The sequence below is a fragment of the Artemia franciscana genome, chromosome 1 (assembly GCF_032884065.1).
Source record: "Artemia franciscana chromosome 1, ASM3288406v1, whole genome shotgun sequence".
In the NCBI taxonomy this organism is placed as follows: Eukaryota; Metazoa; Arthropoda; class Branchiopoda; order Anostraca; family Artemiidae; genus Artemia; species Artemia franciscana.
Window position 1 is genome coordinate 50285075 of NC_088863.1, and position 18127 is coordinate 50303201.

At 37.3% G+C, this 18127-nt stretch overlaps 1 protein-coding gene across 1 annotated transcript in view; it reads right to left on the minus strand.

Annotated features, from left to right (window-relative positions):
* LOC136031051 (CDK5RAP1-like protein) overlaps positions 1 to 18127 on the minus strand; it is a 118138-nt gene that overhangs the window by 70964 nt on the left and 29047 nt on the right. The window contains exon 7 of the mRNA XM_065710265.1: positions 4817 to 5101. Within this exon, the coding sequence (XP_065566337.1) occupies positions 4817 to 5101 (285 nt within the window). The remainder of the gene's footprint in view (positions 1 to 4816; positions 5102 to 18127) is intronic.

Consider the following 18127-nt stretch of genomic DNA (forward strand, 5'->3'; position numbering starts at 1 on the left):
TTAAATTCATTAAATACTAGGACCGGGATCATAATGGCTATTGGCAATACATGTACAAGAAAGTCTAATTTAATCCAGATTGTATAGTAGAGGATCCAAGGCAACCCTTCAATACTTCTACAATGTCAATTCACACTAGTCGTTAATGCTGCTTTATTCCAACTAACTAATTTATTTCAGTAGGAACCCACAACAGTCTTAATGAATAAAATAGTTCAGGCCCACTCAGTACGTGTATTCAAAAAGCAATTCAAAATATTTGAACATATCTCCAGGATGCAATAAGGCCATATTCATAGATTCTATGCATTTAGAATCCAATAAATAAATGAGAACCAGGCCAAGTAGCCTGGGAGGTGGCCAAAAGAGAAACTTTAAATCAGTGGGATGGAAGAATAGTGTTCAATGGTTTAAATAACTTTATTCCTCACGCCTCTCAATACAAAATTTCTGTACAACTGACACCCTTTTAAAAGAAAAATGTTATGGCAGGCGAAGAGCGGATCGACTGCAGCACGATTGCCATTTAAAGTCGTCCTACGTTAAAAGTCTCGAGATATGGTATGTTTATGTTTAGGCTATTGGAGAAGGCTTCCAGTGATTTCATCTTTTCGACTGGGAATGGTAGTTTGTTCCAGATCCTGATAACCCGGGGTATGACCGAATGATGGTAAGAATTAGATCTTGCAATCTTCATCTTTACGGGCTCCAATTGCAGACTGTGCGATCTTGTGTTGCTTTGGGGAGTTATTTGAACAAGCTTGTCTTTTACGTTCCCAAAATTCTCATGGACTATCTTGAAGAGGGTTTTTAAGTCTAAGATCGTTCTTCTTGTCTCAAGTTTATGGAGAGTGAACCTTCTTAGAGCTTCGTCATACGGAAGGTTTCTAAATCCTTGAAGTCCTTATACAAAGCGTTTCTGGACTCGTTCTATTCTGTCAATATCCTTTTTGAGATATGGCGACCAGATGACAGTAGCGTATTCAAGCTGTGGCCTGACGTAGCTTGTGTATGCTGAGATCTTTGAGTGAATGTCAAGGTATTTTAGGGAGTGACTGAGTAGCCAGAGAGTATTCGACGCTTTACGCACAACCAGGCCGATATGCTTTTCTGGTTTGAAGTCCAAGCTCAGAATTACACCTAGGTCCTTTTCACAGGTAGATTTTGTCCTATCGATACCTTTCATTTTGTATGAGTACATCGGATTTTGGCGTCCAAGATGGACGACCGAGCATTTTGCTAAATTTGGTGAAAGTTGCCATTCTTCGAGCTTCTCTGTCAGGGCGTCCAAGTCGCGTTGGATTTGTGATGATTCACTAGCTTCTCCCAGGAGCTTCGTATCGTCTGCAAACAGGCCGAAGTCGGTTTGGGAAATGGCATTTATGCAAATGTCTATGTACATGACGAACAAGATTGGGCCGAGAACACTACCTTGTGGGACGCCACTGGTTGCATCTGTCCATGTGGATAGTGTGTCAGCAACCTTGACTGCTATTTTTCCATCATTCAAGTACGCTGAGAGCCAATTTTTTAGCTGTCCCTTGATTCCATAGACTTCTAGGCAGTGGATGAGTTTTCGCAAGGATATTCGGTCGAAGGCCTTAAGTAGATCGATTAGGATAAGATCTATTGGAATCCCACGGTCAAGGGCAGACTGGATGTAGTCGTGTATCACTACTAGCTGGGAAACAGTAGAACGATTTTTACGGAAGCCATGCTGATGATCTGAGATGAGGTTGTTCAATTCGAGGTGCGAGTTTAACTTTTCCACTATGACCCTTTCCATGATTTTCAGGAAAGGTGAAGTAAGGCTGATCGGGCGATAATCCTCCGGGTCACTCCGTTTCCCTTTTCCTTTGAAAATAGGTGTTACATGGGATAGCTTCCAGGAAGTAGGAAACTTGCATTGCTCAAATGAGATTTGGAAAAGTATTGCCAGAGGTTCACATCGCTCGTCTCTCACTTCTTTCAGGAAAAAGGACGGGATGCCATCAGGATTGAGTGCTTTTGACGCTTTCATGCCCTTCATTGCTCTTAGAACACTTCCTGGCGTGAAGCCAATGCTGTGGAGCTCGCTTCTTGGGTGTGAGTCTTGGAGTTGAGGTAAATAGCCATCGTCAACAGTGAACGTGCTGGCGAAGAATTTTACAAGAGCATTCGCCTTATCTAAGCTAGGGTTACGGACCACATCACTTCGATCTATTAGTGTTGGTAGTTTCTGTTGCTCACCTAGCTTGCGTTTGCACTGGTTGTAGAAATCACTTTTTGTTCTTATTTTCTGGAATTCTTCTCGTTCGCAATCTTTGTTGTAGTTTCTGATAGCTTTTCTATATTTTGAGCTGAGTTTTTGAAGCTTGGCGAGTGTACTTATGCTTCCAGAGGCTTTGTAATCCCTAAGTGATTTCTTCCGGTACCTGATAAGCTTTCTTATGTGCTTGGGAAGGAATATCCTTTTGCCAATGTGGTTTGAGTGACGGCTCGGTGAAGTATGCCATGGAAAACTTCCCAGGCTTCGGCAATTGGTAGGTTATACACAAGGTTGTCCCAATCGATATGCTTTAGTATCATTTTGAGTGTTGTTATGTCTGTTTTATGGAAGTTAAATTTAAAAGTGGGGCCATCATCCTGTGTACGAAGTTTGAGTTGTTCAGCACGAACTTAGCAGTGGACAGCACATTCGTGGTCGCTTGTAACGAGGTTAACGACTGTTTTTGTAAGAAGCAGGTCTACCATGGGCGTTTTGAATACAACTTCTAAAGTATTGGTTTGACGCGTAGGCTCGAGGACACTCTGCGCTAGGTTCAACTCGCTAGTGAGGTCAAGATAGTGCATCAGTTGATCTTTTGAATTCTGGCTTCTCATCCTGAAGGAATGATTTTTTCAATCCATTTCAGGTATGTTTAGGTCTCCGCATATCACTACGGATTTAAATTTGTTACAGATCTTCTCCAGGTAGGCAGAAAATTCACGATCTGCTGTCAGTCCCTCTCTCGGCTTCATATAAGTTGCTTTTGACCGGTAAACGGCTACAATTGCCAGGCGACAGCCATCGTTAGACGTTGGCATAACACGAGTTATGGCGTCTATTGTGTTATTAGAGAAACTACTGTGCTCGTATATGTGTAAGTTTTCCCTTGAAAGTATCGCCATTCCACTTCCCTGTGATTTTGCCGTGTTATCCTTCCTAAAAACTTCTTATTCTGGTATTCCAAATCAGGTCGATAGTATTTTTTCATGTAACCAAGTTTCAGAAATGCAGATTACATCGTATCGAGAGTTTTCGTAGAGGAATGCTTGAAGCTCGTCGAACTTTCCAACCATACTGTGTGCGCTAAAAATTAGTAAGTTTATCTCTTTTGGCTGTTCGGCTATTGACTCACATTCGCATTACGCGGTTTGGGAGCAATGGCTCCCACCAGAAGACTGTAATGCTCTTTCGTCTTTGTTTCTTCTGAATTCCGCTCGTTTCTGAATCTGCATGCGTGTCAAGTCAGGGCTCATGTATACGTTTTTTTCGTATTTCATCATCGCTGGATGTCCTGAGTACTGGAGATCCCTTCACTATTTGTTGGCGCTTTTTAGGGCTATCTGGGCTGTTGCATTTTAGTTTGACCAGCAGTAGTTTCGGTTTTCCTCCAAGGGGAGCTTTACCGATACGCACTGTTTCCAGGTTCGGTGTCGGTCAAGCGAGCTCCAAGGTCGTGGTCTTCACAAAGTTTAACAACTTTTTCGAAGTCCGTACAGCCATCATTTTCAGGTAGCCCTGCAACAGCAAAGTTGAAACGTTTCTCATCGTGTTGCTTCCTTTCTCTCTCAGCAAGAATTAGCATATCGATGGCCGGCTCCTGGATCAGAGCCCGGCTTTGACTTACTTGTCTATTTGGCCTTGGTGCCATTGTGGGACCTTTTCGAGCAGCTTGTACACTCGTACTTAAACAATTGTAAGTTGTTGTCAAGTTGCTTAATCGCTAGGAATAGATCCGTGTGCAATGATCTGCATCCAGCGTGCTCCCATTCTGAGCAGAAAACGCACTGCAACGAGGAGCAATGTTCTGCCACTTTGTGACAGTACGAGCAGTCACCAATTTTACTTTGCTGGGATGTGGAAGTTGAATGAGAAGAATCCAAGCCTGTGAATACTGGGATCGGAGTTCCTGGTGGATGAACTTCTTAGTGCTCAAAAATGAGTCACAGTCTGACCCTTGGAAGCCATTGGAGATGTACCTTTTTAACCATATATTTTGATTAAAGAAAAAAAGGGACACTTTCGTGCGAAAGCAGTACAGAGGGTGCAATTTTTAGAGTTTAAGGAAAAACCAGAAAAAGGGGACAATCTACCTCCACATCAAATAAATTTCAGGATTTTGTCAAACAGGGATACACTTGGTTCACCTGCTCTCAGGAGACAATGTGGAATGGATTCAGAATTAGGAGACATCTGATCCCGAAAGGAATTCCAATATTCCAAATGAAAAAAAATATCTAAAAATGAATAAAATTTTTTGATGTTTAGGCCTTCATAATCTACCAACCCTCCCCACGTGCCCTCGAGAATCTGACTTATTTACACTTAAATTATTAAGCCCTCATTCAATTTATTGTTAAAATTGAACTGTGTGAAATAGTCTTCAAACAAAATAATATAAATATCATAGTAAAAATAAGATTTCGTTTTATTGTGACATAATTAACACGAAAAATTGAACGGAGAGGTAATATTTATGGTTTTTCCATTAAGCCAATACCACAACAAGACACAGCAATTTCAATATAAGAAAATGCCTTGAAATTAATAGCTATTATTTTAATATCTTACCTCTCTCATACTATACGGGAAAATATAGGCAGTTTGATATTGCACTCTTTCCACAAGAGTTAAAGTGTCTTGAAATTCATCCTCTGTTTCTCCACAAAAACCACAAATGAAATCACTTGACAAAGTCACACCAGGGATTATTTCATTCACCCTTTGAACTAATTGTAAGTAAGATTCTCTAGTGTAGCCTCTATTCATTCGTTCTAGAACAGCATTGTTGCCACTTTGTGCTGGAAGATGTAAGTTTTTGCAGATATTTGAACGCTCAGCAATCAGCTGTAATACCTGAAAAGGAAGGTAGTTCTATTTACAATAAAAGTTATTAACCCAGCAAAACGTTCATTCTGCGTTATTTTATTAGGATGATAGAAACAGTCAGTACTAAATCATTGATACATCTATGACAACATTCACCAAGAGAAGGCAATAAAGCACCTGATAAAAGACGGCTACATTCCTTTGACTTTCAACTTATTCAAATTATTCATTTATTCTTTCAAAAAAAAGCTCTCTCACATCGAAAGTTTTTCATAAAAAATAAAGGAAAAAATGAAAGAAAGAAAAAAATCATCAGACAATAAAATCTAAGTAACAAGTTCTAATCCCGCTAGGCACGTATCTAGGTTCTTATTCTTTGAGGAGGAGGAACGACAAAAATAAAAACAAATTATGTTTTATACTTTGAATAAAAACGACTACAAAATTCAAGAGAATTTGAGATTTTATTCTCTCTTTTTTGGGGGGGGGGAGCTCCAAAGCCCCTTGGTACGTTTCTCAATCAAGACACTCAACCAGCTAATTAATTTTTCTCTCTATAGAAATACCTACCCATCTCTTTCTTTAATTCTTCACTCTCTTGCAACAGTTACCAATATCACTCCCTAGCAATAGTTATTCCTATTCTTAGCTAGCCCTATTTGCATTACCATCACTGATGTAAGACTTTTCAAGCACCAAAGCACAAGAGTTGAAAATCGGTAAGAAATTGAATGCCTTGGAACTATATTAATTAGAAATTGTTCCAAAAGTTTCCAGTTAACAACAAGAATCCATCCAAGAAAGTTAGTCAATGCCCGAGTCACACCCAGTTTTATGAATAACATAAGACTTTTATTTTTATTTTAGCGCCAGGCTGTATTTCAGGAGCGGAAAATTAGAATTGCAACAAACTGGTTAAACAAATTTTCACCAACACTAATTTGTTTCCAGTCTTATTTGAGAGTTCGCTGGGTAAAAAAATTATTTTTGGATATAACCTATTAATACAGTAAGCTTAAACTTGTGTAATTTCCCTGTGGACATTTATTGAAAATTCATCCATAACCGGATTATTTTCATTTGTTGACTAATTGATAGTTTTGATATTTGAGTGCAAATTACCTTGGCAGTAATTCATTAAATAAAAATTTTTTCATGCAAGGACTTGATAACTTGAATATATTTTAATTTTACTAATAAGCGAGCAGAAGAGGGGAGTTTTTGTACCTGCTGAGAGTGGTTTCTCCCTTAAACTACGGGGATCAGGTAGCAAGAAACTACGCTTCCTTTGCTTATTGGCATCTGGTTCTTATGGTATCGACTTGGGACTGAAAACAGACATTCTCTCGGCTAAAAGATGGAGTGCAAATTATTGCATAACGCAGTGCTGAACTATTTATATTGTTCGATTGAGACTGGTGTAAAATCTGACTTGCTAATGAAATCGTGCGTTCAGTTCTTTGAATAAGATACGATTTTGGAAGGAAAAACAGTGCTGTATGATGAATATGGATATGATGAGCGACGTGTTCGACATGTAAAAGAGGAGGATAATACTATTGACATAGGAAGAATGTCGACAAGATGTGCGAGGGACCAGAAAACCTTGCCGAAGATTGTGATTTACGATCCCCAAGAGGTTCCAGCTCCCTCAGAACTGACCGGAACGTATGTAGCATCAAATATTCAAGAAATGTGCAAGAAAGTCGATAAGACCCTGGATAATTTGAACCAAGTGCCTGTGCTTGGTATTCATGAGGGGTCTAGCAAAGAACATGGAGGTAAGTCTCCTCTTCTTTACTCAGTAATGGCAAAAAATCCAAATAAGTCATTATCAACGGCAGAAGCAAGAAAAAACATAATTGACTTCGTATGTGGTGCAACTCAAGATAGGACGATCGAGGTCAGACGAAATAGATCTGACTTTAAGGTACTCGTAAACAACAAGCCCTTAGCTGAAAAGATAGCGAGATCATTCAAGGCATCCAATCAAGAAGCAGCTATAAGTATTAAGTAAAAGAATATGTTGGAATTATCAAGCACACCCCACCTGAAGTTCAAAATGATCTGTGCTCTTTCATTCATAAGTGTAGCAAGGAAGAAAAATGTGGCGACTCACGGACTTTCGAGATTTTCTTCCATGATCAAGCTGACTTGGATTATGCAATCGCAAACCCCTCAAAATATAATACTAAGTGCGCAGAGTTGAGCCTTTTCTGTTCCTTCCCAGATGTTACAGGTGTCATAAAACTGATGGCCAGCTGGACAAAGACTGTAAGAACGCAATGATTTGTTCTCACTGTTCTCAGCCGGGGCATATAAGCTCGCGCGAATCTCCGTGCGAAAGCGACCTTAGCTGTGTCTCTTGCAAGTCGAATAGGCATAACTACTATTGACTCCGCAGCCCTGAAAATAAGAAATTGTTGTCCAAGAAAACCCATAACAGCGTAGCTAACTCTGCAAGAAATGGACAGTAATGGGAACATTTCAATTATATCCTAGAACATAAATGACGGGGTTTGCGACAAGCTTCCTCTTCTAGAGTCGCTGGTAGAGCAATTCAGTATCGTATGCCTTCAAGAAAATTTTCTTTCCTGTGACCAGTTGCCCCTTCTAGACCTATCTAACGCTCTTGTCACAGAGTCTTCAGCAGCATTTCACCGGTAGAACTGAGGTCACCCCAGCGGAGGACTGGCCATGCTAAGCAAGTATCAACTCCGAACCCTAGAAGTTAGTGAAAACTTTGTCGCCATAGCTTTTAACGATCTTGCTGTCATAAATGTGTACCTACCTACAAACTATGGTGATTAAGCCTCCACGGCCCTTTTCGTCTCCGCTTGTCAGAGGCTAGCGAAGTATGCTAAGAAAACCTCCTTTCTTTTCATAGATGTTTTATCACAAGTGATTTAATTGTGATCTGATCCGTTCTGAATGCCTGCGTTCTGAAACTATTATAAGTATGCTGCTTCCCTCATTCTCATTACTTAGAAAAAATAATGACTTTACATACATATCACAGGCTTCCACTACGATAAATCTGGACCATGTACTGTATTCAGGCAGCCCAGTCCAATGTGTGACAGCAATGGACCATCAGGCCACCAGCGACCATATTCCTATATGCGTCTTGATACCCGTCGTGGGGACCAAAGATGATGACTCTCAACCCAAAAGAAGAAGATGTGGAGTAACATATGTGCACCAGAACTTCGTGAATCTTGCAACCATATCCTGGAGAAACTGAAGGTTCCATACCATCAATTACAGCCAAGTATCAACCTAAGTGAAAATGAGTTAAAGTTACAACTAAACCTGTACTGTGAGCAAATAATTTATGCACTGAAATGTGCTGATAAAGCAGCGATTCCTTGAGGCGAATATACGTTACAAGAGAGAGAAATACAGGTTGTCTAGTAGTCCAGTTTTAGTGTCGGCCTTTCCTATGCTAAAGTGGTTGTTGCTGTTCTGGGATGAGTGCAAGAGGCCAAGGACCGGGGTTGTAAATGCGGTCCAAATTTATTCTAAGAGAATGTTTAGGAATATAATGCAGGAGCATCTAGCGGTAGTCAAGTAGATTACTGCCGAAAAGATTGTAAATGACCCTCATTACCTTTGAAAGTCTCGCTCTCTTTCTGAGAAGCAGAACGGTGAGTGCCCCGATAGCATCCCAGAGTCTGAGTGGGTTGTTCCAAAGTCGGTTTTTAAAATCCCACAACTATGTAAAATATTTCTTTCGATAGTGAGATGACGTCGTTGCTTGATTCTAGTCAAAAACCGAATTCTATTTTGATACCAACGTCTGCTATTGAGGAGGCTGTGTTGAAGCTTAGAAAGAAGAAATTCTCGGCGGGTGTCGACAGTATTTGTGCTGAGTATTTTATTTCTGCAAGTGACTCCTCTATGACCACCTTGCGTTACTTTTTCAAATGATTTTTAACGTTGGTGTCAATCCGGACAGTTTATGCATTGGAGTTATTAGGCCAATTCTCAAAACAGATAAATAAAAATCATCAAATTCATTATATAGACCAGTGACTGTGTCAAGCGTTTTCGCAAAGATATTTCAGCTTCTGATTGTTGACCACTTAAAAGAAAAGTGTACCATGCCACCATTTCAGTTCAAGTTCCAGTCAGGTTCAGGTTGCTTCCACACCCTTAGAAGTGTCTATTATAAACTCAGAGATTAAGATGCATCTGGGAGCACTCTGAATCTCGGGGAATACTATGTTATGAATACTTTTGGTTCGCGGTTAAAACCCCTCGGTGGTTTAAGAATAGGTACATCGTTAACCCTTTTGGCGTGGTGGAACCGGTTCAAGCCGGGGATTCAGAAACTGAGTAACCAGTCCTCTTCTCACCCGTGAAAGGTAGCAAAATTTTAGATTTTGTATTATTAGTAACTTGTGCATATCTTTATGTCATGTTTGTTTTGTTTTTCTTTTTCTTTTTTTACTCTACTCCATCGTTTTCTTTTTTTTGTTTATAGATGGGTAATGAAGAACATTCATTCGTTCATTCATTACTCTCTACTAATACTAAGTCTTCTGAACTTTTGTCAGAATTATGTTGCAGATAGAATTACTGTTCCAAGCTTCAATTTTTTTCTATTTTCAAAAAAATATGCCTTAAATCTTGACACTGATTGGTCAATCAAGAACACTATCCCTTGATAGTTGAACTAAGTCCAACTCTAGAAATTACAAACGGTGTACAGAATTATTATATACAGTATATACAGTGTACAGTATATATATATATATATATATATATATATATATATATATATATATATATATATATATATATATATATATATATATATATACATATATATATATATATATATATATATATATATATATATATATATATATATACATATATATATATATATATATATATATATATATATATATATATATATATATATATATATATATGTACTTGATGTGTTCCTCCAGGTTTTAAAAAGGGTGTATCAGCAATATCTCAGGAATGGCTAATGATATTGAGTTGAAACCGTAATCTACACAAAATCCATAATCACCCGAGAAAGCATATACTTCATAATAGAAGGAGAAACTTCAGTTTTTGCTTAACATCTTTGATATTTATTGAAAAGATGGGCTTGATCCCTTTAGAAGATCAAATACTCTGCAGATTTTCAAATCATGTGATTAATGAAGATTCTATCCATTTATTTAAATTCTAAAGTACAGTTATTAAAAACTTATTGCAGAAACTACTACTAAAGGAGAATTTTGACTGAATATTGGAATTCTGTCCGAAATTTAAATTGCCATGCAACATTTTAATTCTTAAGCAGAAAAACACGGAAAAAAAACACTTAACAAATATTTTTAATGCTAACCAATAATAAAACCATGTCAATTTTAACCAAACAGAAACGAATTTACAAGCAGAACTTTTGGAAAATACTTTCCGAAGAGAAGTAAAGGATCATATTAAAACCTAAACCAAGCAGGAATAAAGTGATGATAATTCAAACTTAAAACGGAGAGAAATACAATCAATTATCAAATGAACACAGACTGAACAAAAATAAAAGCGATTAAAGATGCAATTAGAATTGAAATTAATAATCACATCAAACAAAAAGATAACAGATACTACTATAGATGAATAAATGGATCCTAAAACGAAGAGAAATTGAAACGAATTTTCAAACCAAATCTAAAACAAGCAAAAATTAACACAAACCGGAGTTGCCGCAACTTGAACCTTCTTTGAGTACTTCAGTCAGGAATCTTGCGCATAGGAATCTCTTTACATACAATTTCTTACTACAGGCTGTTTGATCAGGACCGTCATCACAGGGCGGCATTACTTTTTAAGGAACTGGTAAGCTCAATATATAGTTTTTCAAAAATTTTAAATCCATTGGCTATCTTAAAATTTACGCTCAATGGCTTTTCAGCCTCCATTTTGCCGAAATTTTCACAAAATGTGGAAACACCACATTGCGTTAACATAATCTTTTTTTTACAATTAAAAGACGATAACAGGGGTCATACAGACAAAAGGACCTGGTAGTAAGGACTTTTGGGGTCAGAAAAGGGGCCACACTAGAGACCAACTTTCTATGTAAATACTGAAATTAGCTGCTTATGAGTATCCGTTTTATTTCAGTTATGCATGCTAAAGCTTATCCTGCACCGCCCACTATCCAACCAATGAGTAGGATTTTTACGTCTAAAATTCATTAGAAAGCAGCAGCGGAATATCTCTAGTTTGGCCAATATGCTACTGGCCATCTGATATATTTTTATAGGAATCAGAGTGCTAGGGAATGGCACTCAGTTTCATTCAAGCAAAATCACTACCCCATCTACACGAAACTACTTAAAAAAAATGCTATTGGGTGCTAAGCCCTGTTCACGTACTTAACTCACTTTGAATTAGTGTATAAATGTGGTATAGAAGTGACGATTGTTTTACAAGGCTCTTCATTTATTTTCAAAACTATTCGCATTTAATACTGCATATCTAATTCAAATACAGAAAAAAAAACAAAAGAAATGGAACAGTAGATAATCCAAATCCATTAGTTTTTTTTGTCTTCGGTAGCTCCTTCAACACACAAAGATTGACTTTTGTTTTCATTTTTTTTAACAGTCAGTTCTACCTTCCAAACATCTACCATTAAGTCTTTCCATTTTCGCGACAGTCTTTTGTTTACTTCTTCCAAAAGACTGTAGAATGTTCGAAACTGTTTCCTTTATGGAAAGCCGTTCTTTCTTTCTATCCAGAGTATTTTTTAATGCAGCTGTAGCTATTTACTCCATTTTTTAGCTTTCTTTCAATGCAACATACTCTTCTTCTTCTCGTTATATTCTCTTCGTCTTTCGTCTCTTCATCTCTTCAGATTTATTGGAAGCTAGGCTTTTAGGATGTTTTTCATATGCCAATTGGATATGATCTCGCATATGAAATAATTTTATAGATGGGATACAATTCATTTCTCCGTATGACTTCAGTGCATTTTGACAATCAGTTTGATATTCAGAGATTTCTCCAGTATCAAGTTCAGAGACTGGTTAAGGACATTTTTTATTTGGAAAAAGAGTGTTCTACATTTCCACATTCGTATGAAACGATGAGAGCAGTACTTACGACACTTGTCAAATTAGAGTAGCTCTTGTCCTTGATATTTTTAAAGAAGCGAGTCCAATAAGAGGCAACCTTGTTGATAGTGTATTTCTTTAGCTGATCTTCCCATTTATCAATCACCACTGGTCTCGCCATAATCAACATCAACACTAATTGCCAACTAGCATGCAGCAGCTAGTACGTCTCCAGTAGTCCGATGATCTTTTCAAACAGTTCGTGGTAACGAACTGTTTGAGACCCGTTTGGATGTGCTTAAGGAGCGACCCGGCTAAATAGTAATTGAAACTCTAAAAAACGGAATTTTTATACCAGTAGATACATCAAAAGAATCGGATGCTACGTGATATCCTACTGGTAATGTTACGTGGGAGGATCTTTCCATGGATTTTTTCATGAGGGAAGAGAATTTTCCATGAAAGGGGCACCGGATTTCCCAGCATTATTTAAAAAGCTATCAAAAATTAAATAAATAAAAAACAAATCTTTCCGACTGCAAGTAAGGAGCAACATTAAAAATGACGCCTCCTCGTCGATACCTCGCTCTTTATTCTTTTTTTTTTTTGGAATTTCAACAGAGCTATTTATTCTAATTAAACGGCCTTAGTGATTCAGGTGTCATTCTAAAATAATTGGAACAAAAATTCCAACTTTAGCATAAGAGCTATGTATTGCCGAGGGGTCGAACCCCCTTATATACGTAATAATTTTTGTTCGTATTCAGTTTTAATCTTGCTCCTTACTTTCAGTTGAAAAAACTTGTTTTTTTATATTTAATGTTCTCAAGGACATAAAAAAGAATTGTATGTGGGAAAACACACTTGTTCTCCAGAAAATTTTCGCTGCCAGATGATTGGCAGCATCAATAAAACGTTACCAGATCTGAAACAGGAACTAAGCCTTGGTCTATTGGTTAACACATTCCAATGCTGCTTGCGTCTTTCAGCAGTACTTTCAAGAGCAAAGTATCTATCTTCATCATGGCGATTCAGGACTGCTGGATCAGTAGCTTCCCAATGAAGATACACCATTTTCAACGCGCAGAAGAGAACGTAGGTAGAAAGATACCGCCGCTTTAAGGCTAAGGTATAAACTAAAGGCTCCTACTTTTTAAACTAAATACAGAAATACTGACAAGAAAGACAACACAAAAGATGACAAAGCACAATTCGGCAACAACCAGCTCTAATTTAATCATAAAGACTATTTTCTTGTATTAAAAGCCATTTGTTGACAGTAATGTTTTCCTAGTTACAAAATCAAAAAAATAGTGTTTCAAATCGTGCTTCCAAAATCAAGGCTTTTAACTATTAAATCAGTCTTTCCGCTACTTCTGCATGGCTCAACACTCGTGTTGAAAATGTGCTTCGAAGTGTTGACTTGATGTTTTGACCCGACTCAAAGTCTTCAGATCTTAATTGCCATCCCTGGAAAGGTAATGGAGTCCAATGACCGAATCTTCGATATCACCACTAAAAACCTCTGGACATATATGACTTGCATAATTAACGACATGCAGGATGTAGGTACAAATGTCCAAAACATATTTTCCTGTGTTTTGGCTTGTATAGTCCATCAATCATTATGAAAAATGTCTTGTAAGGCCTGTCCCTGCTCAAGGCAATCAGCTGTGGCAGAAGATCACCATCATTGTTCACCATAAGTGAATCCACTTTCAACTTTTCGCATGGGGCTTAAATGATTTAAGGGGTTTAAAGGTGTCAGCTTAACACCATAGCTTCATGACAAAAGACGCATTTTGTATGTATTTGAAGCTCTTTACGGGTGGCAACATTTACTGTTTCGTCTTATCTTAATTCTTACTGACCATAGTTCGCTATATAGTCCCAAAAATTCATTTTAGAATGACTGTTCGCGCTGCTAACGAAAAATTTGAACTTAAAGAACTCAAGGTGAATTTTCCTAAAACACCAGATAAAAAAATTAGTTTAAACAAATCACTTATATCACCACAACTGTTGGCAAAAAGATCTATTACAAGACACTTCTTGAATCATATATATGGTTAAAGGAGGTACTATATCAAAATTGTAAGTTGGGAGTTTCAAAACAGAATTTGATATGCTAGTTAGGCACTTATTCCTGTAAGTTACCCTACAAATTAAACTGGGAAAATAAATACTAAATTCCGAATATAGGACTATAATTGCAAAGTTAAGAAGTAAATGTGCCGTTTAAATGAGGATTGTATTATCTATCTGAATAAAACAATATTTTTTTGTGGATATTTTTCCAAATTTCTATTCGTTGATTTTTTTTCATTTTTTTTTTATACAACCAAGTAGATCAAGAAAAAAGTACCCAGCTCAATTTCACGGCTCTTGTTAAACAATGATTTGGATATAGGTGCAGAACCAGTCTGTTTTTTTCTGTAATAAACTTTAAATTCAGCTTAATTGGAACATACTTTATTACAGGGGTGCTGTCTATTCCCAACACTAAATCACATGGTCTAGTACTTAGGGACCACCTATCCCATTTATTCATAATAATTAGAACAAACTTGCATAAACTTGAGTGTTCACTTATACCCTTCCCGGAAATGTTGAAAAACTGCATTTGAATTAGCCCAACGTAATTATTATTCACCTCAATCATACGAAACCTCTGGTAATTTTTCTGTAACTGACCTGCTTCTCACACTACCAGCGACATCGGACCATCTATGCCATGAAAGGTGCCACTATCATTGAAATTATAAGTTGGAGGATACCAAAAGAGGACGGTATGTCCTAATAGGGTAATTAAATAAATTTAGAGAGGAGAGTTAAACATACAGAAAAAATGGAAGCAAAGAGAAGAAAAATTTTAAAATGTTAACTCTCAATGAAAGCCAATAGCAGACCACGTTCCAGCCGGATTCCTGACCAAAATATAGGTGACTTTAGATGTCAATTTTTCAAATCAAGAAGAACGGCCATCTAAGCAATTTGTTTCATGCAATGAAAAAAAGATGGCAGGGTGGGTGACTATCGAATATGAAATGGAAACGAAAAACCGCAAATCGAACAGGAAATGTGTTCTCTAGCTGGCACAATGAAAATCAGGACTTGAAGGTCTTTTTCAGAAAACAGTGATCATTTTAGGAGTATCGTGACTTTAATGCCCATTAGGGACTACAGGAACTAATGTGCGACCTCTGAGATAAACTAGAATGACCTTTCTATAGAGCCTTCTCCAGGTATTCTAGAACCATTGATTAGATACTATCACCTCTATGGAAAAAAAAACAACAACAAACAATAAAACAAAGAAATAAACATGAATCCATAATCATCTTTCTTAGAAGAAATACGAAATTTTAAATTATTGTATAAGGTGTGCAAACGAGTTCGTGACGTTTTAACAACAGATTGCATATCTTGTTTATTATTCGATTGATGCACATTTTCAAACATTCATTGGAAAGCCACTATCCTTAGCCATAAACGTCAGTATAAGTTTTTTAGTTGAAGCGTGAACAACAACATTTTTTAATTCATCGAATATGGCAAATTTTGTACCAAATAACGTGTTTTTGCAGATAGTTTTACTACAATATGATGAAAAATGCTTCCAAAAGTCATCTTATTTTAGTGGAAGTAAATAGAACCATGTTTTATCTGTAAAAACATGTCGGTAGTGGTTTCACGGTTTACAAGTGGGAATTTCGACCTGGAAGACGAGGAACATGCTGACCACCAAAAAAGTTTGAAGATGAAGAATTGGAGTTAGTCTACGATGAAGACCCATAAAAAAACGCAAGAGGATATTGCTAAGATATTCGGATTCACTTGCCATGCAATTTTCCTTTGTTTATAAGCAATTGGAATGATGCGACAGGTAGGAAATTGGGCACTGCATAAATTTAAGCCAAGAGACATCAAACGCCGTTTTTTCGTGTGCGAACAACTGCTCCATTGACAAAAAAAGAGCTTTTCTCTGCATCAAATTATAACAGGCGATGAAAAGTGGATCCATTATGATAATCTGAAATATCAGCCAATGCATGAGTACCCCAGCCATGCCTCATCCCTGACATCATCATCAACATCTCGGCGTAGTGTATTATGAACGACTGAATCCTAATCAAAAGATCACAGGGAAGGTCCACCAATGATAAATGATGCGTTGGAGCCAAGCATTGGAAGAACAACGACCACAATACTTTGATTGACACGAAAAACCTGCTTAAACATACTTAGAAACGATCAAATGGGAAGTCCTACCCCATCCACCGTATAGCCCATACATTGCTCCTTCTGATTACAATCTCTTCCGGTCAGTACAGCCTAGCCTGGCAGACCAGCACTTCTCAAATTATGATGAAGTCGAAAATTATATTGTTTCGTAAATAGCGGCCAAACCAGTGGTTTTTTTAGATTAAATAAAAAACAAGTTTTTTATTTAATCAACAATCTCTTATCTAAAAAAAACAAGTTTTTTTTTTAGATAAGAGAAACTATTCTGTATATGAAAGGGGTATTCCCCTCCTCAACGCCTGGCTCTTTACGCTAAAGTTAGACCCTTTCTCACAACCCTACTGTTTAAAACAATAAAAAACTTTAGCGTAAAGGCGTTGAGGAGGGGACAACCCCTCTCATATACGGAATAATTTCTGTTCATTTTAAGTTTTAATGTCACTCCTTACTTGCAGTTAAAAAAAAATTTTTTTTTTTATTTAATTTCTGAACGTTTTTGAATTAATCCATGTTTTGATTTTGGCTCACAGCATATGAATAATTAATAAGAAATTTGCATATTATTTTATCGGCGAAATGACTTTCTCATAGTTTTGATCGGACGATTTTGATTAAAAAAGGTGGGGGAGGAGGCCTAGTTGCCCTCCAGTTTTTGGTGACTTAGAAAGGCAACTAGAACTTTTCATTTTTCTTTACGAACATTTTTATTAGTAATAAATATACGTAACTTACGAATTAACTTACGTAACACTTCTATATTTTTGTATATTTTTATTACGTATATGAGGGGGTTCGCCCCCTCGTCAATACCTCACTCTTTACACTAAAGCTTGAATTTTGTCCCAATTCTTTAACAATGACCCCTGAATCACAAAGGCCTTAGAATAAATAGTTGAAATTACTAAAAATACCTTAGCGTAAAGAGCAAGGTATTGTAGAGGAGATGAACCCCTTATTTACGCAATAATTTATGTTCTTTAAGGTTTTAATGCTGCTCCTTACTTCCAGCTAAAATTTTTTTTTCTCACTGTTTTTTTTTTAATAATACTAGAAAAGCCTGCGGCCACTTCATGGAAATTCTCTTCCCTCACGATAAATTTCTCCATGGAAAGATCGTCCCACGCAACCCCTCCCCTTCAACACAAAAAATTGTCCCTGAAAACGTCTGTACACTTCCCAATAACCCTTACTATATGTAAACAATGGTCAAAGTTTGTAACTTGCAGCCCCTCCCTCGAGGACTGTGGGGGATTAAGTCGTCCTAAAAGAGATAACTATTAGGTTTTCGAGTATGCTGAACAAAATAGTCATCTCAGAATTCTGATACAGTGACTTTCGGGAAAAATGAGCGTGGGAGGGGGCCTAGGTGCCCTCCAATTTTTTGGTCACTTAAAAAGGGCACTAGAATTTTTCCCTCTCGCAATGAATGAATGAGCCCTCTCGCGAGATTGTAGGACAACTGGGTCATTACAATCACCCCTGGGAAAAAAATCAAATAAACACGCATCCGTAATCTGGCTTCTGGCAAAAAAGACAAAATTACACATTTTTGTACATAGGAGCTTGAAAGTTCTACTTTAGGGTTTTCTGATACGCTGGATTTGATGGTATGATTTTCTTTAAGATTCAATGACTTTTAGGGGGTGTTTTCCCCTATTTTCTAAAATAAGGCAAGTTTTCTCAGGCTCGTAACTTTTAACTGGTAAGACTTTAACTGGTAAGA